Source organism: Alternaria dauci, chromosome 1 (assembly GCF_042100115.1).
Source record: "Alternaria dauci strain A2016 chromosome 1, whole genome shotgun sequence".
NCBI lineage: Eukaryota > Fungi > Ascomycota > Dothideomycetes > Pleosporales > Pleosporaceae > Alternaria > Alternaria dauci.
Window position 1 is genome coordinate 5,446,343 of NC_091272.1, and position 25,332 is coordinate 5,471,674.

The following is a 25,332-nucleotide window of genomic DNA, read 5'->3' on the forward strand; positions in this document are numbered from 1 at the left end:
CTTCAGAGGTCGGGAAGTCGTCCTGAGTTTCAACTTGGCCTAGGCCACAGTATTGCATGTAACGTCTTTCCTTTAACGCTCAACCGTTATCATTGATGAGATGGGGACTTCCTTGTATCACCCAGTCTTCGATATATCGGGACCTGCCACCATGCATCTTCCTACCCCTCTTTCTGGATATCACTGCATTTGATCATAGCATTACTAGCATTAGACTCTCCTTATCCTGAGCTACTACATGACAGTGCGCTGCAGCATGCTTCTCTCGTACATAGGACTGCTGCAGCTAGTTTCTAATCATCCATAATTCAATTACAATGCCTGACCAAACTTACCAGCGCCACTGCGCTGAATCCTCCGTGCAGTCTCTGTGACACGTCCACGATACGAGGCACAAGGTTAGCACCCAAGGATTGTCGGGGTCATCTCTGCGAGGCTGCGTACTACCATGAAGATCTTACTCCACTTGGTGAATGGAGGGTGCATTGCTTTCTTGCGGTGAAGACCCTTATGCAGCCATCTTACATACCAAAATGCTCCACACATACATGCTTACTGTCCTAAAGGCACATGCAGTACCGTGCTACAAGAAATAAACACACGCAACCCCTCTTTTGCACTAAAACCTACAAGCAATGCACGATCCATATGCCGCCCCATCTACGAGCATGGCACCAAGAATTGCAACCCACCTCATCGTACGATTCCCATCCGAAGGTTCACTCCTCTTCCGTCATCAATCAAAGGCAGCCCTAGGGCATCCGCGACCTCTGCCGTCATGCTAGCCCCAAACCTTATCCCTATATCACCGGCCCTACCATCGACCGCCACTGGCACTGGCTCCCGCTTCCCTGACAAAATTCCGGTTCAACACCGCGATCTGATAGGCGGACGCAGAAAGCCCAGGGTAAATGTACTCGTTTTCCGGGGGGTGCTAGGGCTGGTTGGCATCTAACGAAACCTTGGTGGGCATGTGCAGCACACCTGCGTCCTCCCTGTCATTTGCGTCTGTGAGTTGCTTGCTGCACGCACGATGGTGTTGCATAGGGTGGAAACGAGATGATGGAAAAACATGGTCCAGGGATCGCGTGTCGTTGCTAGAACAGGGAAATGAAGGTCGCTTTTCTTTTTCTTTTTTTCAAACACCAGGCTGTGTGCATCCATCCATCTACACACTAGCATCTTGCAGCAGTTGCAAGCGCGCTACAGTGGCGGTAGTGGGTAGCGGTGAACCGCGAAATGTTCAAACGCCCTCGCGATCGAGCCGCAAGACACAGGCTGGCGTGTCGACGGAGTAGACTCCGCAACAACCTGTGATGCACATGCAGCCTCACCCTGCTTTTCCCAAAACTCCCCTGGCCCCTTCCGAGCGCTGCCGTTGAGAAAGGGTGTTCAGCCGAGTTTGACCGGCAGCATCTCCTTCCAGAAAGGGACAAAGGACCTGCATATCTCATGAAACGAACAAGCAAAAACGGAAACGTCACTCAGCGTTCGCTTCGGCGATTATCAGCAAAGAGGAGATTTGTAATCTTGTATGCAGGCTGACCTCTCGTGCGATGCTCATGGTTCGCATTGGGGTAATAACCTAATAGTGTTTGCACATCGTAATATCGGGACCGTAAAAAGTCCGGGGCCCAAGAAAATCCCCAGCAAGCCATGTCCGGGTAGCGCGGGATCTGTGCTCCAAGGCACGATGCGGCTTCCTCCGCGGTTTGCCTCGAAGATCCAGAACGTGGTAGCCATGGTCGTATCGTAAAGATCGTTCCAGATCACCAGGGAGCCATCAACAGCCAGAGCCCGAGCGAGATTCGCCACTCCAACACATGCATCGTCAATATCCCCGTTGCTCGCCTGGCCATCAGCTTCGAGCCAAAAACAAAGGCGCTGACAGCCACCACTACCTTTCACCATCGTCACTTGATGAATCACCGATATGCTGGTAGACAAGCATTAGGCCATGTCTGTACCGCTGCGCTTGTTCTTCTTGCGCGCCCACACATCATCAAGCCACTCGTGGGGCCCCTCTACGTTGATGGGACCAGGGCACAATGGGAGCCTCTGTCGGTGTTTCTTCTCATACTCGCGAATCGCCAAGTGGCACTCGACCTCTTGCGCCATGCGCTTAAGCAGCTTCTTTGCTTGTTCATGATACTCAGGGAGGACACCAAGAGTCTCTTCAACCATCGGTTTAGCCTCATCTGCCGACCCTTGGGCGAGGCTGAAGAAAAGTTGACGCTTGTAAAACTCCATGGATGTGTCCTGGGGAGGTGCCAGGCCACCGAGCTCGCGTATGAGAATGAGTGGAGTCTCTGTGTAGATCCATGATCGTGCACCGTGAAGCGAAGTGTGGTGTAGTAACTGTACGTCTAGGATGTGGACCTTGGTCGCACCCACGTGGGCGGCGTTGAACAGCTCCTGTCTTAGGCCATTGGCGTCTAGACTGGAGTTGAAAACAGGGTCCTCGGAGTCAAGCTTGGCACCCTGAGTCTCAGCCTTGTTGATACGAAGACGAGCGAAGAGTGTGTGGACTTGTCCGGGGAACAAATGGGGGATCGCCTCTTCTCCGTATATTTTCAGGACCTCACAGCCTGACTTGGGCCGAATGTCAACGTGCAAGTCAGTCAGCTCGCCGACGGGCTTCTCAGACCGAGCGTTCTTCAAGATGCGCTTGATGCGACCAGAGGTGGATTGGTACTTGCACCAGTTGCTGGCGAACACATTCTTGCAGCAATCTTCGAGGCAGATGGTGTCTTGAAACTCAGGCTCCCGACGATAGGGAATAAGCGCAGGATTGATGCGATGAAGGTAAAGGCCTGGAAACGTCTTCGACACGTCGTGCAGAACATGGGCTGCAGGAGACAGCACGACGATGTGAGTACGACCAGCCTTCAGGTGTTTGCCTTGCATAGATTTAGCTATGGCAAGGACGACATCGGTCATGGAGGGGTTGGGACGAGGCGGGTCCCAGAGCTGCGAACCCGACTGTGCGATCCCAGACGTCACCTCCTGGAGCACCTCTTCGACATCGGCACACACGGACTGGAGTGGGAACAGCACTTCTGGCCTGTTTCCGGTGACGTCACGGTGGGTGCAGTGCGTGGTGTATAGAGCCAGGCGATCTCCGCGGCCAAGATGATGCTATAAAAAGTAAGCAGATGGCTTTTGAGGACTCTGAAACCAGTGGCTCACCAAGGCTCCATTGACGGCGTCCAATGACCTCTCAAGGCAAGCTGCGGTGACATAGTACCTGTGGCCAACATCAGCTGGCGTCATCTGCTTCATCGCGCGAGCACCTACCCGTTGTCTATCACGAAGATCACATCAATCCCGGTATCAGGCAGAGGCTTTCTGTTGTAGAGGACGCCTTCAATATCAATAGCGACGCTGAGCTCTTGGACCTCCTCGGTAACAAGCTTTTCCTCGGGGAACACTCTGATCACTGCCCGGAGTGTAGTCGGCAATAGTGAGGACGAGCTTGACAACTGCGCGTCCGACCCCTCATGATCAAAGTCTGTCGGGGATGGAAGACGCTTGGCAATGAGGCCCATGATGGAGCTAAACTTCTCTCCACTGAATGAGTTTAGTTGCTGATGGACAAAATAGTTGGGATCCACGCACTTGCGGGCATTTCGTAGCAAGTAGGCCTCGACGGCTTCGTCGCCCGGATGCTCCACGGCTGAGCCTTCATCGGCCTCAACAGGAGCTGCAAGCGATGCAGTGCCAGTTGGCGAGATTGAATCCGGTGTATCACCAGCACCAGCGCTTATATCTCCGGTGTTCTGGCGACGCAGGAGGGGCAGACCGCTTGTGAAAAGCCGCAACTTGGACATACGCCGCTTCGGGGGTTCACCTTGAGTCTCGGGATTGGCGTCCACCTTCTTGAGAGCCTGTTGTGCGCTCATGTGTTCAGTGGCAGTAGCGAAGTCACCAGGATTGAATGTGTGCGTAACCTCACTCGGCGGCATATCCATCAAGGGCCAAAGGGTAAATTCAATGGTTTGCAAGGAACGTACCGGGCCGCCGTTTCCAGGCTCTTCATGACTGTTGTTGCGCAGAGACGCCATTGGATCTCCAAGGCTTGAGCCTGAGGCTGACGAGCGGCTGTTTCTGTTCTTGCGTATTGTCAGAGGATGGTCGTTCGGGGTGCGACTGACGGGCAGAGGTGTTACACTCCACGACCACGGTGCCTTCAGTGGATGTACCCACTCAAAGACGGACGAATCGAAGCTGTAGTCGGGTGGCAACTCCCAAATATCGCTTTTGATCTCGTCGATGATATCGTCTAGCGGTCCGAACACGTACGGGTCGTCGCTGTAGGTAGGGGTTGACTTACGAAATATTCGCCGTCGAAAAGTGGCTTTGCGCGGCTTCTTCAGGATGGTGAGTGGGGGTGGGCAGAGAGGTGCGCGATCCAAGAAGATCCCGCCAGTTGTTGTTGTTGTTATCATGGTGAAGCCGCAAGAAATGGCAACAAACGGAGGCTTAGTCACCGCAGCGCGCTCACGTTCACCTCGAGTTCTCTCCAGAGCGTGTGGTCTCTCGATCAAGAGTGACGTCAGATGGCAAACGGAATGAAGATGAATAAGAAGAGTAGCCAATGCTCAAGCCGAGATATGCGTTTGAGGCGTGGGCATGGTGGTGAGAGTCGATTAAAACAAGCATTCCAGAACGAGAAGCGCTGTGATGACCTGGAAGGTGCGGATGGGTATGTCAACAAACCTGCGGCGCTCCTCCCCTAGAGATCACGCTGTCGCACTTCACTTCAAACTGCATCTCCGAAGACAGTTCTGTGCTCATGCGTTCATAAGTAAATCGATACCATATAGGTCTTGCGCCTTAGACCGACAATTACGCCTCACCCATCTGTGCGGCAGCTATTTCCATGTGCTTCTTCATGTTCTCATGCATCTCGTCGTCTGCTTCGCGAAAGCGAATCTATCGCAAAAGTAAGCACTGGCTCGGTCGGCTGTTACTGCAACTTACAATGTCTTCCCCAGCGCCAGTGCCAAATAGGACTGGTTCGGATATACTAGCCTTGACTGCTTTTCTTACGCGCTCTTCCCAGACTCCCTCCCAATTCCACTCTCCTGGTCGCCGGTTGCGTCCAAGTGCAGATGCACTTTCTGAATTCTCCGACGTGGCAGGCTCGGGGCTTGGAGATGCTGGAGTTGACTGCTGAGACTGCAATACTGGAGCCCGGTGCGCCCGCCACGCGTGGTAGGCGCCTGGGTTCGCAGCTGCCTCCAACGGGAGCGAGTCCAGTATTGATTCCTCACTAAAGGTCGAGCGGATGTACTCTAGCATGCGTACAATGGAGTATTCGGCAGTAGGCTGGCAACCACCGAGGACGCCAGAGGTGATATTGGAGTCGGAATGCACGGCAAGTGCATTTGAGGATGCACTGACATCACGAGAGTTTGGTACAGACCTTCGAGCTCTGCCGAACCAGTGCGGGAAGCCGTGCCGCAAGCTGAACCCTCCAGGTGGTAGCCGCTCTTCATCCGTTGCACTTACGGTGTCCGTGTCGGCGGACCCGGTCGTGTAAGTGTACGTGGTCAGTGGCGTGAGCAGCGGGTGAAAGACATCGGTAGAAAAGGTCACGAGCGGTGGGATGGCAGGATAGCTGGGTGGGAAGGATATTTGGAAGCGTAAGACTGCGGGCGCATATGGTCCTGTCCAACGTGAATAATGCCGGTCTGCTATGGCAGGGAACGCAAGACAATGGCCCAGTCGTATGAAACAGCCTACCTTTTCGCACGAATATGACACCAAACCACAGTGACGGGTCGCCAGGCGTGATACTCAAGAAAATGCCATCAAGCTGTGCATAGCGCAGACGGGAGCTGTGCAGAATTAGGGATCGTCGTCGCCAAGTCGTGTGCCTCACTCACAACTCGACGAGCAGATGCTGCTTCCGAAAAGACGGGAGAGCCGACGCAGAGACGGACAACGGCATCTGGTGAGTTACAATGCTGGTTGTTGGTCGTTCGGCTTCTTACCAGCACGGCGCCTGCAATGAAGAGAGATCCGAGGAGCGTTTGACGCTAGCGCTAGCCGATCTGCGCCCTCGCCTGCTTTGGTCTAACGCGCTCTCCCACCTACCATTCGGAGAGCGTGCAACACCACCAACATGGCCGCCAGGTCGCGAATGGAGATGCGCGCAAGGTAGCATCGTACCGACTATACGCTACCCGCCCAAGTGACAGTCTGAAAGCGGGTATTATCTGGTCGGATTTGATTAGTCACTGGATGCGACATCCGCGGCGAGCCAATCCCACGCATCACCAATGGTTATTTTCGCTGTAACACTGCGTGCATCCTTCGCAACCGCCTGTGCCGGATTGCCGCTCAACCCTCGTCGCCCACTCACGTCAGGCCCTGCTCGGGATGTTGTCTGCGGCACTGGGGCAGGGCTCCGACTGTGTTGTTGAGACCGATCAGGTGTGTGCCGGCACGCTCGCAACGGTCCGGCTGAACGCACACCACCGGACTCACGTCAGAATGCAATAGAGGACGCATGACCGCGTGCGCCATTCGCAACCGACGAGTCAGAGCGGAACTGGCTCACACACCTCTACAGCGCTGCTAAACGTCTGTGTCCGGGACATGGTGTTAGTGATCCCGTTCTGCGACTGCCGAGACATGCCATCCTCAGGCATCAGGATAATGAGCCTCTGCCGTCCTATGCTTATTTCGAGACGCTGTGCCGCACCTGTGATGATTGATGACCACGTCGTACAGCCCGTGGGTGGAAATGCGCTGGCTCCAGTCAGCGCTTCATGGGCAGCCTTACGCGACGACGGCGTTACATGTCTTTGCGACCGAAAGGCAGACGAAGCCGTGTACGTAGAGTCGCCGCCGGATCGAGCACCAAGCTGCTGTAAAATGATCGGGCAGCGTCAATCCCGATCGACCCACGCCACCGGTGTCGAGGCTGGCTTTTCATTTTTGTACACTCGAGCCGACCAAGCGCGTGAACACCCCAATCCTCCGAAATCTCACCTACCCACGCCCTCGTCTGGCCTCTGCTGTCATCTTCGTCACGGCACTATGAGTTATGCTACTGCCTAAGAGCAAAAGAAGCATGGTGTCACTTTCGGAGGATTCCCTCAGAGCAATAAGAGGGCCAGGGGGCGTAATCCCAAAGCCGCTAAGAAAGGCGGTGGCTGTCTCAGACGCTCCCATCTTCCTACGAACCCTGTCCTCGCGTGGAAATCTGCAGGCCAGCCCTACATATCCACACCGCCATGACCGCTTAGGCCAGGTTGCGTCGAAACAGCCGTTGTGCCTTGACATCTTTTCCACCAGCGAGCAGAGATCGCTCGAATACCGCGACAGCTCACTTACAACACACGACGGACGCTTATCCGGGCCCACCGGAAGCCAAAATTGCTGGCAATGGCTAGCCAAGCGGTCTGAACTGGGCAGCAGTACAGATGCTACGTCGCCGCAGATGTGCGCAAAGCATGGTCAGCTGATGGAATTCCTAGGGTTATGATGCCTTGATGACTGAGAAGAATGCAATCACGATGTGTGACTGGCAATGACAGATGCAAGCACCAAGCCACGTCCTGCGACCCGGTTGGGCCCAATGCGCAGTTGTGGGAAGCTTCGAAACCACGCTGACCGGACAGGGGTGCAGCGAGATGATACCTGGGGCAGCAAATGAAATCGCCGCACGCCTTAGTGTGATCTGAGGGACACGAAACGCGCTGTGTCGTCGTCGTCGTCGTCCTCGGCCACTCAAGCGATACGACTCGTGCCTTGTGGCGCTGACGACAACCCGGATCGTCATGTATTGCAACAAAGCGACGTCCGTCTAATGCAGACGGCCGCGTGACCGGCTGCTGTGCAGTTGCCCAATGGCATACGGTACACCGCTATTTTTTGGGGGGGTTTGTCGGGGCAATCAAGGTATGATGCCATGACAGATGCTGCTCATCATCAGTGATGGCGAGGGCCACGGCAAGGGCCCCATCATCGTGGTCCGAGCTGCTTCTCGAAATTCTGCGGCGAATCTTCTGACTCGCCTCTGTCAAAAGTCTGACCGCGCCGAGGTGTTCTGGTGCCCCTGAACTGGGCGCTGCGAAAATTAGCATCGCCTTGTGTTCTACACCATGGCCGGGACGGCGTCCTATTTGTCGGCGGGGCACCGGCCTCTGGCCCGCTCTGTCCGTTTAGGAATGAGGACACGGCCAGCTACGGCCGGCATGTCGTTCACAGAGCGACAGGGTCTCCCCTGCTGGGGCTCGAATCAGGGCGCTAGTGCCTGTGAATGTCGGTAGAAGCATGCGGGCTCCTAGCGCCGAGGATTTGGGTCCCGGGGAGTCGGGTTGCTCTGTTGATCCTGTTCCTCTTACGAGCCACGTCCAACGCTCTTGCAACTCTCCCTGGTCCGCCTTACTCGGTTCCTTCTAGCTCGTCCAATGTCGTGGATTCCGCCCAACCCGGACCGGTTTGTTCGATGAGCAGAAAGCTTCCCCAGCCCAGCCCTGGCCCACTCTCAGGGGTTTGCATTCGCTTTCGCATGCTCACACAGAGCCCGTCCGGTGACCTGGAGTCACAAAAAAACAGAGCTAGGTACAGCTCGGCTGCCAGCACTGCACATTCCGGTCGCTTATCGACAGACGGTGGGCTGTTTCGTAGCAACGATGGCATCACGGATCCGCTACTCATTTTACATTTGCTGGTCCCTCCGCTGTCCCTATCCGCCCACACTACGTATCCATACCCACTGGCATCACCGCTTCTTCTCCGTTTCTTCCCCGCCGCCACAATCCTTGCTCGTCCCAGCGGTCTATCCGTTTTCAGGACGCCACTTAAATCTTGCTGCTCCTTATATACCTTGTGACGCTCGCGTCCTTTGCAAACTGACTCTGCCCTCTGAGCCCTGGAGGTACTAATCTGTCGCAAACTCGCACATGTCTTACATGTCACAATTGACTCACACTCTACTTGACATTTACCACCTTCAGTCATAGTGTTTGACCTTCCTCTTCGACCACCTGCTCATCCATCGACCTTTGACCTTCACATTCGACCTCCATACTACCAACATGGCTCGGTATGGCGTGGCAACTGCCGCGGGCAGCGAGCGAACACCATTCCCAACTCGACAGATGGCCGTACTTGGTGAGCATCACACGGTTGATCGGTCGTAGCCGTTGCTAATGACCTCAGCGTTATGCCGGATATGCGAGCCAATTGCTTTCATGTCGATATTTCCATACGCCTACTTCATGGTCGAATCCTTCATGACCGGACAGAGCACCGCCCAGATCTCCATGTACACGGGCATGGTGACCTCTTCGTTCGCATTCATGGAATGCATCAGTGGCATTTTTTGGGGCCGGCTAAGTGACCGGGTCGGACGGAAGAAGGTGCTCCTGGGAGGTCTGTTTGGTACGGGGCTGAGCATGTTGCTGTTCGGCTTCTCTCAGAGCCTACCAATGGCATTGATTGCGCGGGCTCTCGGGGGTTTGCTCAACGGGTGAGGTCATAGTCTGGTCTAGCGTACGAGCCTCGCTAACCTTATATGCAGGAACATCGGCGTTCTCCAGACCACCGTCGCTGAGCTTGTCACGGACGAGCGACATCAGCGTGAGTTTTGCCATAACTCTAATTTCACGCCGCGCGAGACTGACTTTTGATAGCGCGCGCTTATTCCATTATGCCCTTTGTTTGGTGCCTAGGGTAAGAAATTACCGAACCCGTCCCGAATTGTCCACGCTGACCGCTTTTTGTAGCACCATCATCGGCGGAGCGCTTGGCGGCTTGCTCGCTCGTCCCGCCAACGTAATGCCGTTTTTCCAGGACACCATCTTTGACACATACCCGTTTCTTCTTCCGAACCTGGTCTGCACCGGATTCGTTGTTCTTGGCCTTACCGTCGGCATCCTCTTTCTGGAAGAAACGCACGAGGATCGCAAGTACGACCAGGATAGGGGACGCGAAGCGGGGCAATGGCTACTGCGTAAGCTTTGGAAGCGCGAAGCAGAGCCAACATTTGACGACAAGGATGCTTCGCTTGACGAGATGCGATCGATGCTGAGCGACCATGACCACGACGTGCAGGCCTACCGCAGCACCGACAGCTCGCCTACCCTGTGCAGCACGCGGACTTCCATTTCAGAGGTGCCCGAGTTCGAGTTGGACAAGCAGCTTGCGCCTGCGCCAACGTTCCGACAAGCATTCACCAAGCAAGTGATTCTGAATGTGGTGTGCTATGGCATCCTCGCTTTCCACACCATCTCTCTCGAGCAACTCCTGCCAATTCTCATGTCCAAGGATGTTCCAACCAAGGGTTCCCAGCACCTCCCATTCCGCTTTGAGGGTGGCTTCGGATGGTCGACTCAAACCACCGGAGCGTTCCTCGCCGCGCAAGGTTTCCTGCAGATGTTCGCCCAGGTCATCCTCTTCCCGTGGGTCAGCAAGAAACTCGGCAGTCTCCGTACGTTCTGGATTACTCTAGCGTGCTACCCGGTTCTCTACCTCCTCGCTCCTTATCTGGCTGTCCTGCCCGAGAGCCTGCGCATTCCCGGACTCGCACTTTTGCTTATCGCCAAGGTTACCTTCCAGTCGCTCTCCTACCCATCCCTGGCCATTATTCTCGCAAACTCCTCCCCGTCCAAGAGGGTCCTTGGCACGCTCAATGGAGTTGCAATGTCTTCTGCTAGCATCTCCCGCGGCTTCGGTCCTACCGTATCGGGCGTCGTAGACAGCTTGGGCACCTCGCTCCACATGTCTGGCCTGGCATGGTGGACGATTGCTGCTGTTGCCCTCCTTGGCTGGCTCCCTGGATTCGCGCTCCAAGAGAGCAAGCGATCGGCTTTCATTGCACCAGAAGACGAAGAGGCCCTCATCGACTCTGACTCTGATGCAGAGTCAGTCATCACTCTCACTCCGGACGAAGTCGAAATCGTCCTCTCAAAATAGATTCACGCAACCACGACCCCCAAAAAACAGTAACGACGCATCTCAATTCCATGGGACTCGGCACAGGCCACCTGTGTGGCGTTGACGCGCTGGCAGCGACCTTTCCTTTCACAACATAATTTCGGCTTATAGAGACTCTTTTTATTATTTTTTCCGCGGGATGAGACGGTTTCCATCTCCCGCCGGCGCATCATTATGGGTGCGACTTAGCGACATTGTTTTACGGGGCGGCATATCTTTTGGGAAACAAGATCTTTTGGTCAATATTTATTAGAAAGGGAAAGCTCGATTGTATCGGAGACCAGCAATGGTCGTCTAACGAGCCGGCGTTTGTTCAAGACAGAATACCCCAGTAGTTATTAGTTTCCTTTGCTACACTGTATTGTTAGATTTAGCGTGCTCGAGCACCACCAATTCATGACTTGGATGATTTCTCATACACACACAGTCGCACGAGAGAGTTTGTTTTTGCCCATGTGCGTCGTGAGCAGTGCATTAGCAGAATTTGAGTCAGCAGCAGGACGACCCCAGCGGTGAGATTGATGCTGCCGGGCCCGAAGGATAGAGAGGGCATTATCCGGATTGCCCGCAAAACAGGTGTAGTGGTATGCATTGCCGATGTGGTCCCTTGTCATGTTACGGATGCTTCCTTTTTCCTTCTACACGTGCCTGGATCGGTGTGCTTCATGCACGTGGTGGAGCAACGGGCATCGCGAGTCAGTGAGGAGGGGCCAAGGCGCGGATTCAGGACACCTTGCATTCCTGCTTTGGCCATGAAACGACGCATCACAAGGGCATGTTCGGCATTTGCAAGACTGCGTGGTGAGGAATGTCTCGTGTTTCGGCTGTGTGGTTCTTTGTGTCGAAGAAGAAGGATGGTGAGGGATGCTTGCCGCAGCCGAGGCAGTCTAGGCACGATGCAGCTGGTAAGTAGTCATCAGCACAACAGCCGTCTGCGCAGTCGTCGGCGTGACCACCAGGCCAGAAACGCGACTGCTAGGACGAAGACGACGACGAGCGGATTGCATGTTTGCTCAGAAGGACCGTGGATGCACCCCATACTACATATTTAGCAAAGTAAAAAGGCCGCCCACATGGCGAGCATGACGTGCAGCCGCACCCACACTCCGGCCACGCCTATCTTCCGCTGTAGAGATAAGGCCCGTGGCCGGCCTGCTAGCCATCCACGAGCGGGCGAGCAGCGACTTTCGGCGGCGCCTGGGAGGATCATGGAAGACATGCTCCTCGTGTGCAATCGCATTCCGCCGCCCCATCTACGTCGCCTGTTGCGGTCGCTGACAGTCTTTGACCCAGAGTGCGGGGGCGTAAAGAAGGTTGTTGGCCACGCCGTCCTGAGCTGTCCAGAGCTGCCTCGGAGAATAGACGCCAGACGTCTGCGCGAGCTTCACTAGCCCGAACCCAGCCCGACTTCCTTGCCATGCGCCCTGATGAGCAGCCTCAAGCGCTCTTTGGACGAGTCGTCTCATGACGGGGACAAGGCCTCGCCCGCAGACTCGCCCGTGTCGACAGCGAAGCCTGCATCGCCCGCCGTGCCCTCGTCGGCGTCGTCGTCGTCGAGCTCCTTCCGCAACGTGAGCGCCTGCAACCGCTGCCGGCTGCGCAAGAACCGATGCGACCAGCGTCTGCCCTCGTGCGCCTCCTGCGACAAGGCGGGCGTCAAGTGCGTGGGCTACGACCCCATCACCAAGCGTGAGATTCCGCGCAGGTACGAAGTTTAGAGGGGGAGGAAGCTATTGCCCGTCGCCTCGGCTCAAGACTGACCAGCCAACAGCTATGTCTTTTACTGCGAGACGCGCATCGCATACCTCGAAACCCTCCTGCGGGAGCACGCGATCCCCTTCCGCGACGCCGAAGACTTCAATCCAGCTTCTGCATCCAATGGCGGCGGCGCCGTCACACCGCGACCCATATCCGCCGCACCACCGCCGCCTCGCAATGGCAACACCAACCCCTCGCCTGCCCAGGCCAAGGCGGAGAGCGACAAGTACGATCGCGAGAAGCTGACCAAGCTCGTGTCCAACATCGGCATGGTGTCGGTGCAGGGCGCCAGCGACCCGCGATATCTGGGTTCAACATCTGGCATATCGTTTGCACGCGTAGTGTTTGCGGCCGTCAAGAGCTCCGTGTCCGGCTCGTCTTCTGAGCGCGGGAGCAACCGGGGAGCCAAAGCCGCGACCAATGTCGTGGACAGCGGCACCTCGATGCGCGACTCCTTCTTTGGGCTCCAGACCAAGCCCACCATACGGCAGGCGCCCTTCCCAGACCGAGAGCTTGGTTCGCGCCTTGTTGAGCTGTACTTTGAGCACGCAAACCCGCAAATCCCAATCTTGCACCGCGGCGAATTCATGGAAATGTTTGAGCGTGTGTACGCCTCCGGCGAACGGCATCGTACCTCGCGGGAGTCGTACATGCTCAATATTGTGTTTGCCATTGGCGCTGGCATCATCTTGGGCAGCTCCGACTCCGAGGGCTCGCCGACGTCGGACCATGGCCGCTCGCCAACAAAGTCACGCTCATCACCACCAAGCAGCAAGAAGCGGCGGCTTGCAGGCCACCAGCACCAGCCCGAGGAGTACCATGCCTCTGCAATTGTGCACCTAGAGAACTTCTTGGGTTCCTCACCCGCTGCGGACCGTCCCGACGGCTTCGGCGGCGGCCTTGAGGAACTGCAGGCTGTGTTACTGCTCGCCGGCTTTGCTCTGCTGAGGCCCGTCGCCCCTGGCCTGTGGTACATTGTCGGCGTTGCCGTCCGCCTTGGAGTGGACCTAGGGTTGCATTACGAGGACGGTGTGGGTATTGACGGGGCGGGTGCGGAAGACCAGACTGCCGGAACCGCCTTCTTCAAATCAGAGGGCAACGGGAATACGACAGCTGCCAGCGGCGGCCACCCTTCCAAAATAGATGCCAAGGAAAGAGGCCGCAGAGAGTGGGTCAGGGACCTGCGGAGGCGCCTGTGGTGGTGCGTCTACTCGCTGGACCGGCTAGTGAGCACGTGTGTTGGCAGACCTTTTGTGAGTGCCGTCTCATGCCTCTAGAATTGCTTGGAGCTAACAGGTGAATAGGGTATCACAGACCAGATTGTGACTACCGAGTTTCCTTCGCTCCTCGATGATCGCTTCATCACCAAAGAGGGATTCCTGGAACCGCCAGTGCACCAAGAAAAGCCTACGTACAAGATTGTAGCCCATCACTACTTCCGGCTGAGACTACTGCAGTCTGAAATCCTGCAAGTCCTACAGCACCGGCAGGCACAGCAGGCAAGAGCAAGTGGTGCAAACCGACGCAATGAGTTTATGCACACAAAATTGCCTTCGCCGTTTCTGATCAATTTTGAATCCTTCCGCGCATGGCGCGTGGATATTGACAGGCGATTACTGGAATGGAAAGACTCCGCGCCAACGCAAATGGACGCTGGTGTCCAGTTCTCACCGCTGTTCCTAGAGCTCAATTACTGGCAAGCATTGATCATGCTGTACCGGCAGAGCCTGGTCGTGCCCTCCGGCCTGCAACAAGAACTAGGCAACACTGGCTCCGATATGGGAAGCCCCTCAATGAGCAACCTCGAGGAGCGCGAGGACGAAGACCTCGTATTCCTCAAGGTAGCTGAAGCTGGCCAGAAGGTTCTGAAGCTGTACCGGCAACTGCATCGTGTGCACCTGGTCAACTACACCTTCCTCGCAACCCACCACCTTTTCATGGCTGGTACGTCAATCTTCACCGGAGCCCAACAGCGCTAACATGTACAGGCATCTCGTTCCTCTATGCGGTGTGGCATAGCGTCCACGTACGCAGTTTATTGGTATGTTGATCTCGTTCTGTTGTGTAACCGCGATTACGCGTAACTCGTGTCAAATGCCAATCTAACTAATGCAGTCCCTCGACGACGTCGACTTTACTGTGCTTGCCGCAACATCCGTGCTGGGTGACCTCATCGACAAATGTCCGCCCGCGGAAGCATGCCGCGACGCATTCGACCGCATGAGCAAAGCCACCATTCAGATGTGCATGTCCACGACAGGCTTTGGACCTCAGGCTCTGCGGTCGCTCCCGCAAGCACAGCAGTACCCTGCACAGACTTCACCGACCACTGCATACCGATCCGCAGCCGATGCAGATGCTAGGTCGGATACTGACATGCAAGGTTATGGAGCAAGGAGTACAGGCGGCTTCTTTACCCACCAACAGCAACAGCAGCAACAGCGTCGGCCGGTGCCACGCTTCGACATGAACCTCAAGGATCTGTTCTCAGAAGACGAGACGGACAAGCGCTCTTTCAGCCGCGTGAGCAACCAAGTCAACGCCATGCGGCCCCCTCCTGCGCCAATGAAAACCGAACAACAAATGCAGCCCTTTACAGCTGACCTGAAAATCTCCCCACAGCTCCGCAGCACACCCCAACAACAGAGCAGCTTCTTCGCTGTAAGTCCAAACATGACTAGCCCGAACCAACGAAACGCCTTTTCCACCACACCGCCTGCCAACCCACCCATGCCCTCGCCATACCAGATGAGCAGTCAGGTGCCTTACAACAACTTTTCGCAGAATGTCGCGTCCAGTTATCCCGATTTGGGTTTCTCAGACTTGGACTTTTTGGATAGCTTCCCCGTGCAGGGTTCAAGCAGCGGGGCAGATGCAGGTAGCGGCGGAGTACAAGATATTGGCATTGGGTTCGGAATGGGCTTTGGTGACGGGACACATGATTGGAGTGATGTAAGTTGCTTCCTCACCGCACGAGAAACAATATGCTAACCATAATCTTTAGGGTAATGGACTGGACCTCTTTGACGGATTCTTCTTCGGGCCTGGAGGTACTGGCGGCACGGGTATGTGAAAGCAGGTGTCACAGCCCACAGACACCGATTTCGGTATATGCTTGCGACGTTTCATGAACATGGAGAGTAACCGTCGCTGGCATGGGTATGATGTAACCTGACTTGATGGCATCGAGTAAAGGAATACCAGGCGGCAGCTGGCCTTGCAACGTTGCGGCGCAACCGGAAGTGTGGGGGCAGGGTTGTGGGGTAAGATGGGGCGCCCTACCCAAGCGGTGAGCGGCGGCATCCGACAGATCCCTTGTCTTTTTATCAAAAGACATCGACGAATCTCTGTATATTGTATAGTAGACGTCTTATGCTCAGAGAAGAGCATATTATGTGAGCGATTCCAATACAGTTGTTGTCTATGCTCAAATTTAGGGTTGTAGTCACAGGTTTGCAGGGTGAGAGATTGCGATTACATTAACACGATGACTTTTTCTTGAACTTTCCATTGGAATTAGATACTCATCGCACACAGACATTGGATTAAAGCTTCGATTACACCTTCTCGAAAGCATGAGAGAGCGATGCTGCCATGCCCTCTTTTACTCACGCCGATTTTAACAACTGCCGCAACGCCACGAACAACCTTGGAAATGGCCAAACACACACGCCATACAAGGCAAAAATCAAGCACCCTACTAGGCAACTACAGAGAGCAATTAACCTTCGCCTATATTGCGATCCTGTACCTAGGCGACTACACGCGTAGCGTTCGATTCTTCCCCTTGTATAGCATACAGACATGGAACACATCTCTAATCTCGCCCAAACCTACCGTTCACATAATCCTTCCACACAATGCTGCTTGCAGCCCCGTCTAACCGGAGGGGCGTGGGTATCAAAGAAAACTCTATCCCATCCGGCTTTGTTCTCTTCCAAACATACCTACCCTTGTCCCTGTGCGCCCCCCCCCCCAAACCATAACGCCCTTTCCAAACTATCCTCGTTCCTAGCAACTTTTGAACGCATGGCGCGCCGGATCGTTCGATGGCTGAGTTTATATAGTAGTATTGCATATATGTTGAGAACAGGTCGGGTCAGGTTAGGTCAGGCCAGGTCAGCTTGGGCCAGGTAGGTAGGTATAATCATGGCGTGTGGTTGACTCACCCGTTCACGTATAACCAACCCTTGTACCTGCGTCTTCCATCGTGGAATCTAGAGCACTCTATCCACTTCTTACACGCTCATTACATCAATTTACTGCCTGTCGATTCAAAAACCACGTTACCACGCTACACTGAGACGAAACCGTACCCATCGCCTTGGCTAGAAGCTCTTGAACCCACTACAACAGCAATGTGTCTCTACATGGTCGTCCACTACGGACCGCTTCCACTGTCACTTGCGCGCATCTTCTCACGTCGAGCCCCCGATGCAGACCAACAACGTGTGTCCGAATGGCGAGTAGAGCGTCTGAGTCTCAATCGTTTGCGGGAGCTTTGGCACCTGAAATGTAGGAGTCAGGATGATTTGATCAGGGTGGAAAAGGACGATGAATTCGACATGGGATACTGATGTAGAAAGTCAAGTGTCAGTGCTCACTCATCATTGACATGAATTGCGACAGAATGGAATGAACTTTTTGGATTCTTCCTTCAGCTGATGTGCAGAAGATTGTCTAAACTAACCAGAGCATGTGGCTCGGCCTGCCCTCCATCCTCTCTCGAGGAGTGGGCGACCAGTAGTCGTGATCTTCATGGTATCGTTTTGAAGCTAACCGTTACTCCACCCATTGAACAAAAGCACAAGAGCTTAGTTCATCTGCCTGACGAGCTGGTTGATGAACTCCTCGCGGTTGCCAAGGTCACCACCCTCGATGAAGTGCTTGAACTTGCGGGTACGGAAACCGCCAGTAGGGGAAGAGAGCTTGAAGGGCCAGAGGAAGTTGGAGACGGCCTTGAAGTTGGGGCCGACGGTGTAGATCTCGTGGATGATGTCCTCAATGCAGGTGATGCCGAACTTGCCGAGGTTGGCCTCGATGAGCTCGTTGTCGGTGATGGGCAGACGCTGCTTGTTGACCTTTCCGTAACCGCGCTTGTAGATAAGCTCGCGGACGGTCTTCAAGTTGGGGTATCCGTAAGCGACGAAAGGCTCGACGATCTTCAGCATCTCGCTGGTGGCCTTGGTGAGGCGGACGAAGACACCGTTGTTGATCTGGAGAAGACGGAGGAGCTGGAGGGTCTTGCGCTTTTTGGGGTCAATCTTGTTGATACTGCGCACGTTAGAATGCAGTCGCAAGCGCGCTGAAAATTTCGACATACCCCTTGATACGGACAACAAAGGCAAGGCGGGACTCAGCGGGGACGAAGAGAGAGTTGTCGCGCTTCGCGGCACGCTTGGCCTCGATGACATCGCGCTGGGCCTTTGCGTACTCCTGGGTGTACTTGGCGGCGCGCTCCTTGATGACCTCGCGCTTTTGCTTGCTGGCCTAAGAAATCTTAGCCAACTGTGATACTCCTATCTGCTTGCGCAGGTTCTGGGAGATGTTATACCTCACGCTTCTTCTTCAACTCAGCGGCCTGGGAGTCGCTGGTCTTCTGGTGGGCCTTCTGCTTCTTGAGCACCGACTCGGGGACAGCGATGTCATTCTGGGTGGGGACGCTGGATCAATTAGCAAGACTGCAATGGCTCGACACAGCGGCATACTCACGATGAGCGGGCCATTTTGCTGGTGGTTAGTATCCTTGTTGTTGTCGGAAGCTGGAGGAACAAAGTTCGGCTGGCCAGCACGAAATTCATGTGCGGGCGCTAGTGAGGCCGCCAAGGCTGAGCGCAGCGCTAATGCCCCGCTCTATTGGCCCGCTCGTCGAAGCTATCGACATTTTCCTGAGAGCTGGCAACTTGCGACGAGTGCTGCAGGTTTGCAAATTTCCACCTTTACATACACCTACTCGCAGCAATGGGACGAGGCGGAGGTCGCGTAAGTAGACGCTGCATGCGCCACACATGTACAACGCCCACTGACTTCGCATAGGGCGGTGGTCGCAAGCCATTTCGCGGCAAGGGCAGAGGTCGCGGCGGCGGCGGCGGTGGTGGTGGAGGACGCGATACTCGCTCAGAACCATGGTCCACCATCGAGCGCAAGAACGAGCTCTTCGAGAGCTACTACAGAATGGGAGGATTCCTGGAAGAGTCAGAGTTTGAGGAAATGTGGAAGGCGCTCCAGACGGACCTGCCAAACAGCTTCCGCTTCACTGGCACCAAGTCCGATGCCCTCGCAGTGCGCGAGATCTTCAAGCAGCGCTACATCCCCGCCATTGCGTCCACGCGCTTCGAAGGCAAGCCAGTGTCGCCTCCCGAGGCTGTGCAGGCCTTCCCCGACGAGCTCGTATGGCACATGAAGACGCACAAGAAGATCATTCGCCGACATGCGCCCTTTGCCGATTTCCAAAAGTTCCTCGTCGCCGAAGCAGCGTCAGGCAACATTAGCAGACAGGAGGTTGTCAGCATGATCCCGCCACACTTCCTCGACGTGAAGCCAGGAATGGTGGTCCTCGACATGTGCGCGGCGCCGGGAAGCAAGTCGGCGCAGTTGGCTGAGATGATCCACGGCGACGAAGAGGAGCGCGTACAGCGGGTAGCGAATGGCGAGTCGGTCGACCTTACCCAGGACGGTGACTACAGCGACGGCGGACGTTCAACAGGTCTCCTCATTGCGAACGATTCCGACTATAAGCGCGCCGGCATGTTGGTCCATCAGGTCAAGCGACTCAACTTTCCCAACCTTATTGTCACGCAACACGACGCCTCGATCTTCCCTTCGATCGAACTCCCCAGCGACGGCAACAAGAAGCAGTACCTCAAGTACGACAGGATATTGGCTGACGTCCCCTGCTCTGGCGATGGAACAGCCCGTAAGAACCCGAACGTATGGCAAAAGTGGACGCCCAAGGATGGTCTTGGCCTTCACGGTCTCCAGCTACGCATCTTGTTCCGAGGTCTCCAGATGCTGAAGAAGGGCGGCCGCATGGTGTACTCTACTTGCAGTCTGAACCCCATCGAGAACGAGGCTGTCGTTGCCGCAGCTATCGAGGCTTGCGGAGGAAACTCCAAGGTCCGACTGGTAGACTGCTCAGATCACCTGCCAAACCTCAAGCGGAAGCCGGGTCTCAACACATGGAAGGTGCTCGACACATCCTCAGTAACTGCTGCAGGAGAGAAGACTGCCCACCTGTTCACCAGCTGGGAGACATACCAGAAAGCGAGGGCGAAGTACGACGCCGAGGAACCAGAGCGCCAGTTTTCCACCAAGGTTACCCCCGGATGTTTCCCGCCTGTGCCAAAGTCCGAAGAGGAGCGCATCCCCCTCGAGCACTGCATACGTGTCTACCCGCATTTGCAAGATACTGGTGGTTTCTTCATTGCCATTCTTGAGAAGCTTGACGACATCAAGGTCGCGCAAGTGCAGAACCCAGAGAATGCGACCAAGGCCCAAAGGTCACACGACAACGCTGAGACGACCACCGACTCCTCGATTCCAACCCCTGATGAGAATGTGATCGAGGCAGACGCTACCAAAGGAGAGTCTGCGGATGCCTCTGCGGCACCGTTGAAGCGTAAATTGGAGGAATCTGAAGGCACTGAAGCGCCCAAGAAGGCCAAGACCGAGGACGCAGCACCAACACCAGAGGTCAAACCCGCGACTAACGGCTCGGCCGCCCGTTTGAAGCCCGAGAACCAGTCCCAAGCCAAGGAATACTTTGAGTACCTTTCCTCTGATGATCCAACCATTGCCAACATCATGGACTTCTTTGGCATCGATGAGCGCTTCCCACGCGACCGCTTCATGGTCAAGAACAAGGAAGGTCTCTCCCTCAACAAGATTTATTACACCTCCGAACTTGCAAAGACCATTCTCACGCTAAACAAGGACCGTGGCATGAAGTTCATACATTGCGGTGTCGTAATGTTCGTGTCGCATAGAATCAAGGACCAGGATCGTACTCAAGCGCCATGGAGACTGCAGAATGAGGGTATCCGTATCCTTGAGCCATGGGCTAGGAAGCGGATAGTCAAGCTGGAGAAGAAGGAGACCTTGCGCCAACTCATCCGAGAGATGTTCCCCAAGCTGCCAAAGGAGGGTGACACCGGTCTGGGTGAGGTCGGCGAGCAGCTGCAGCCGATGGATGTCGGTTGCTGCTTTATCCGTGTTGAGAAGGATGAGGAGCAGGGCATCCCATTCCGCATGGTACTACCACTCTGGAGGCATCCTGGCAGTGCCAACCTCATGGTCGACAAGGACGACCGCAAGGCCATGCTGCTTAGGTTGTTCAACGAGAAGGATACCGAGATCATCAACCACGTTGCGGACAAGGCCAAGGCGGAGCAAAAAGCTCTCGAAGCCGAGGAAGCAGCGGAAGACGATGTCAAGGTGAAGGAAGAGGTAGATGTCAGTGACGGCGAGCAAGCCACTGAGGCCATGGTGGCTGAAGAAGAACAGGGAGTTATGAAGGTTGAGGAGGAGGATGTGAAAATGGAAGAGGGCGCCTAGGCGTAATCATCTTTCAAAGTCACCGGGACACTTTCGGCTTTGGCCCATGATCTGTGGTCTGCATCTGGGTTGGCGTTTTCCTATTTTCATTATCATCTAGAGCATAGCTGCTTGGTCTATCATGCATACCCACGTGTGAATGTCATGATGCAATAGTTCAACACCTTTGTTATCTCACTGATTTCATGACGCTCATCTCTCGAATCACTACCTCCAAAAGCTTTCATTATAAAGGGTATATCAATACAACAGCAGAGGCGTCCAGCGACAAAACATTGCGTCCCATCAAATCATACCTAGAAAACTGGAAAGACAAACCGACAACACCATTCACCCAAGACGATACCGACTGCGAAGAAAGCCCGCCTAAGACTTCTCCTTGTCACCCCTTGTCATAATGCTCTTCCCGCTCTTCCCACTCTTGGTACTCTTCAAACTCTTTTTACTCGCACTCCGCTTCAACTTCGCTTTAAGCTTACTCCACTTCTCGCGCAGACCACCATCCTCATCGTCGTCGTGGTCCTTGGGTCTCTCGACGCTGTCCATGCTGCCACGCGGATACTCGAGCTCACTGCCCACGTCGATGCTATCGTTATTCCTAGCATGCTGCTTCCTAGGTGTTTGTTTATGCGGGGTGTGAATACCGGCGGCGATATCTTTGTTGCGACCGAGCAACATGTATTCGAGGGTTTGCCAGGCAGCCATGTTGGCGATGGGGCCGTCTTTTGAGTTTGCTTGGACATCTGGATTCTTCCAGGGGCAGTGTTCGCGGTGAGATTCGAGGAGGTTGAGGCGTAGGCTTTCAATTGGCACGTCCAGTTTCTTGCTCATCTCTGTGAGGCGCGTGGCGGAGGAGAGCCAGAGACCCAGGCGCTGGAAGCAGTGGTTGCAGACTGCCAGGGATATGCGGGATTCTGAGACGCCGGTCCAGCCAAAGAGGGCAAAGGCGAATGCTACGATGTCTTTGGGCGAAAGGGGCGGCTCAGTGCCGGCTGAAGTGAAGAAGGATGATGGTATGCGTTCAAGGATGTGCTGTATGGATGGCTCGGGGTATGTGATGTGTTCGAGGAAGGGAAGATCGGCGGATATGGCTTTGAGAAAGCGGTATCGATCGAGCAGTTCGGCTGAGCTCTTCGTCCGCGATGCGATGGGAATGTGATAGATGTCTTCTGTTCAGTTTGTCAGTTGTGTCTCCTACATGCGCATACTCGATCGTACCTTGGCAGCCGCGCTTCCTCCACAAGCAATCGTGTGCATGTCCTTCGACGATGAGATCCTTGTATCTCTCTACCAAAGCCTCATCGATATCAAAGGCCAAATCCTCGCTCATCTCGAGCTCCTTGCCATTCGCATCCTTGCGCTTTGGCCTCAGCTTGACCGCAACACGATTCTCACATCCACCCTTGCAAGCCACTGTATTCCAGATGTCACAACTCCAGCCCCGCTTTGCCCATTCGACCTCGTTGATGGCATCCGGCTTGGTAGTCCACTTGCGCACATCCGCAAACGTCTTCAATCTCTCGAGGAAGTGTTCTTGGCTGTATGGCTGGAAGTTTGGCGCTTTGCGCGGCGTGGGGGCTTTGGGCGTTGAGGCTTTTGGCGTTTCCAAAGTCTTGCCTACAATTTTGATCGTGCCTTCTCTTCGTGGGGTCATGAGCTGTTCCTTTAGCTGACGGATGCGCTCTTGTCCTTCGGATATACCCCTCTGACGCTCCATACTCAGGTTCGCGCTGCGCGGACGCTTGTTCAGGTGGTCAGGGCTATCTGGCCCCGAATTCGCCGAGAGCGAATCAGTAGAAGCATTCGATTCTTGCATAGTGCTCGCAAGGGACGTAGTCGAAGTGCTCGCGGTGAGGTTGTCGAGGAGCTTGTGGAACTTGCGCTTTGTGGTCGCAAGCGCGGGCTGCTGCTCTGTCGAAGCCATCTTGTGCGAGTGAAAACAGTGCGCAGTAATGCAGATCTATGGGCGGAAAATCCCGAGTTTGACTCTGGGGGTGCGCGTGTCGGTGAGGATATCTTTGTGTCGATCTTTGTTTACTGTCGCGGATGTCGGATGCACAGCTCGGTTACCCGCTCCGCGTCGGATGGGTGTGTCGGAAACAATACGGCAAGACTTTCACTTTGTGAGGCAAGACAGCGGTCTCGAATGTCTGTGCATCAAGACAAGCTGAAAGCCGTTGGTGTTGTTGTTGCTATAGCGTCCAGGCCAGGACGAATGCAGTAACCTCCGCCCGCAGCGCACAGGCCAGCCCTCGATGGACGTCACATGACTAACCTTAGTAGGCTATATATGGTAGCTCACTACTGTCTAACATGCATTGGTTTTGAGTAAACTGCTGTCTATTACTCTGAGCAACGGGCTTCTATTGCGACACTCCTAGTATCGATCCTGGAAACGGAATGGCTCTGGTTGCTTGAGGTTCCTAGGTATTTGCTGAGCACTGTTCCGTGATTGCATTATGAGGCACACGCGGAGCACCGTTCCATGGTTCTGAGCAAGCCGCGCACTCTTGCAAAACTCTCATTTACGTTATCCACAGCACATTCATCATTCTCTCTTTACACGACAACCTGAGTAACAAAAGCCACCACAGCTCTTGCACCCACCAGATCTGCCTATATTTCTACCCCTATTAGCCGCACAAACACTTGGAAAGATCAAACACCCACCATGACTGAGCCACGAAACGTACCTATTGAGAGCATCACCTACACACACGTCGACCTCGAATATTTCTATCTCGACCGACTGCTGGACCGCATGGCACCGCTCTCAGCTCTCGCAGGACCAGCGCCGCAGCAACAGGTCCTAGGCTCACTCGCGATTCTTCCCATCGAGCTACTTCTCGTTGTCCTCGGAAATCTTGCAGTCACCGACGTGATGCGTTTCCGACGCTGCAACCGATTTGCAATGCACGTCGTTGATACACAATCGCCTCTTCGCTTTTGCTTGCAATTCGCCCGCATCGGTAATCAGTGTATCCTGTTGCTGGTCTCGGTAAAAACTCAAAGGACTCGTTCCGGATCTGGTCGCAATCTCTCTGCCGGATCTTGTTGCATAGCTGCTGTGGTGTAATATGCGCAGAGGTTCGGATAGCCATCATTCCTATGACGGTGTTTGGGACAATTGGCGCAGCACATATACCTCCCTACATGCACGCGACTTTGTGTGGAATGCATACGACCTATGATCCGTGTGAGCAACTACGAAGAGTCAATGTGGGATCGAATCTTTGAACCAGAAGATTTCGCCATAACACCGAGCTTTCGCACTCTCCCTTTAACCTTTACGAACGGCCTGAACAAATTCAGAGTGGAAGCGCAAGAAACAATGTACGACGAGTGCATAATGGATTTGGCGAGTCATAGACCATGCACTGTTGTAACTGAAGAATTGGACGAGCGAATCCTGGATAGCGTACAGTCTGAACGTGCTTTAGAGGCGCACGACCCGACCCGACCCAGTATCTCCGTCATCTCAGCTGTTCCCTGTCGTATTATGCAATATATGTGCGTAGCATTTGCTCCCTTGATAGACTCCACGCTTTCCCAGGTGGAGCAGGGATATTACTGCAGCACTTGCTTCCATACCCAATTCAATGAGGTACTCTTCACTCGAGAGTCTTTTTCTGATCATCTCAGAGACTGTCGTGTTCGGCCTCGTCTCAAAGACTGGTATTATCGGTCTGTGCTAGTGGTCGATCTAGAGAGTTAAGAGTGTGACTGACATAGTCTTAAGGAGGTGTGGGTTGCTTCGGAAGAGAGAATAGTGTAGTCAAATAAGGATGTCTGTAATTTCAGAACTTTCCAGATGTTTTTCATATATTGTCGCTGTTGTGGATCATTATACGTTGTCTCCTTTTGATCAGATCAAACCTACAACATGCCGCCACATCTCGTCCTCGACTCATATACTTTTGAAGATCCAGGGCAAAGGACGTTGTGGGTGCTGATAGACAGTTTACTAATCATCGGATGTCATGCAAGCTTTCATTAAGCCCATTGTCTTCTAGCTGAACGCGCAGACGCGAACCAGAGCGAGAAGACATTGAGTAGACTATGGGA

General features: G+C 54.6%; 7 protein-coding genes across 7 annotated transcripts; 3 read left to right on the forward strand and 4 right to left on the reverse strand.

Moving 5' to 3' along the window:
- Positions 1-1,950: 1,950 nt before the first annotated feature.
- ACET3X_001685 (uncharacterized protein) lies at positions 1,951-4,448 on the reverse strand (the record flags this gene model as incomplete). The annotated part of the gene is made up of 4 exons (XM_069447003.1): positions 1,951-3,138; positions 3,190-3,247; positions 3,298-3,570; positions 3,619-4,448. The coding sequence occupies 4 exons, from the start codon at positions 4,446-4,448 to the stop codon at positions 1,951-1,953; spliced, it is 2,349 nt and encodes a 782-aa protein (XP_069311927.1).
- A 400-nt stretch (positions 4,449-4,848) lies between these two features.
- ACET3X_001686 (uncharacterized protein) lies at positions 4,849-5,956 on the reverse strand (the record flags this gene model as incomplete). Its single annotated transcript, XM_069447004.1, has 4 exons — positions 4,849-4,935; positions 4,984-5,672; positions 5,749-5,843; positions 5,892-5,956. 4 exons carry the CDS (start codon positions 5,954-5,956, stop codon positions 4,849-4,851), a joined length of 936 nt encoding a protein of 311 aa, XP_069311928.1.
- Positions 5,957-9,056: 3,100 nt separating this feature from the next.
- ACET3X_001687 (uncharacterized protein) lies at positions 9,057-10,935 on the forward strand (the record flags this gene model as incomplete). The annotated part of the gene is made up of 5 exons (XM_069447007.1): positions 9,057-9,132; positions 9,181-9,490; positions 9,542-9,600; positions 9,654-9,693; positions 9,747-10,935. 5 exons carry the CDS (start codon positions 9,057-9,059, stop codon positions 10,933-10,935), a joined length of 1,674 nt encoding a protein of 557 aa, XP_069311929.1.
- Positions 10,936-12,383: 1,448 nt separating this feature from the next.
- Positions 12,384-15,787, forward strand: ACET3X_001688 (uncharacterized protein; the record flags this gene model as incomplete). The annotated part of the gene is made up of 6 exons (XM_069447008.1): positions 12,384-12,661; positions 12,728-13,967; positions 14,019-14,658; positions 14,703-14,755; positions 14,830-15,666; positions 15,719-15,787. 6 exons carry the CDS (start codon positions 12,384-12,386, stop codon positions 15,785-15,787), a joined length of 3,117 nt encoding a protein of 1,038 aa, XP_069311930.1.
- Positions 15,788-17,358: 1,571 nt separating this feature from the next.
- ACET3X_001689 (60S ribosomal protein uL30) lies at positions 17,359-18,487 on the reverse strand. Its single transcript, XM_069447009.1, has 4 exons — positions 18,427-18,487; positions 18,269-18,377; positions 18,038-18,204; positions 17,359-17,988 (listed from the first exon to the last, which is right to left on the reverse strand). The coding sequence occupies exons 1-4, from the start codon at positions 18,438-18,440 to the stop codon at positions 17,529-17,531; spliced, it is 750 nt and encodes a 249-aa protein (XP_069311931.1). The 5' UTR covers positions 18,441-18,487; the 3' UTR covers positions 17,359-17,528.
- A 188-nt stretch (positions 18,488-18,675) lies between these two features.
- ACET3X_001690 (uncharacterized protein) lies at positions 18,676-21,267 on the forward strand (the record flags this gene model as incomplete). The annotated part of the gene is made up of 2 exons (XM_069447010.1): positions 18,676-18,696; positions 18,751-21,267. The coding sequence occupies 2 exons, from the start codon at positions 18,676-18,678 to the stop codon at positions 21,265-21,267; spliced, it is 2,538 nt and encodes an 845-aa protein (XP_069311932.1).
- Positions 21,268-21,633: 366 nt separating this feature from the next.
- Positions 21,634-23,191, reverse strand: ACET3X_001691 (uncharacterized protein; the record flags this gene model as incomplete). The annotated part of the gene is made up of 2 exons (XM_069447011.1): positions 21,634-22,436; positions 22,486-23,191. 2 exons carry the CDS (start codon positions 23,189-23,191, stop codon positions 21,634-21,636), a joined length of 1,509 nt encoding a protein of 502 aa, XP_069311933.1.
- Between the last annotated feature and the right edge of the window lie 2,141 nt (positions 23,192-25,332).

Coding starts and splice junctions, on each gene's coding strand:
- ACET3X_001689 (XM_069447009.1), bottom strand. Junction 18,205..18,268: donor AGTTGAAGAAGAAGCGTGAG/GTATAACATCTC, acceptor AAGATTTCTTAG/GCCAGCAAGCAAAAGCGCGA. Junction 17,989..18,037: donor TTTGTTGTCCGTATCAAGGG/GTATGTCGAAAT, acceptor TAACGTGCGCAG/TATCAACAAGATTGACCCCA.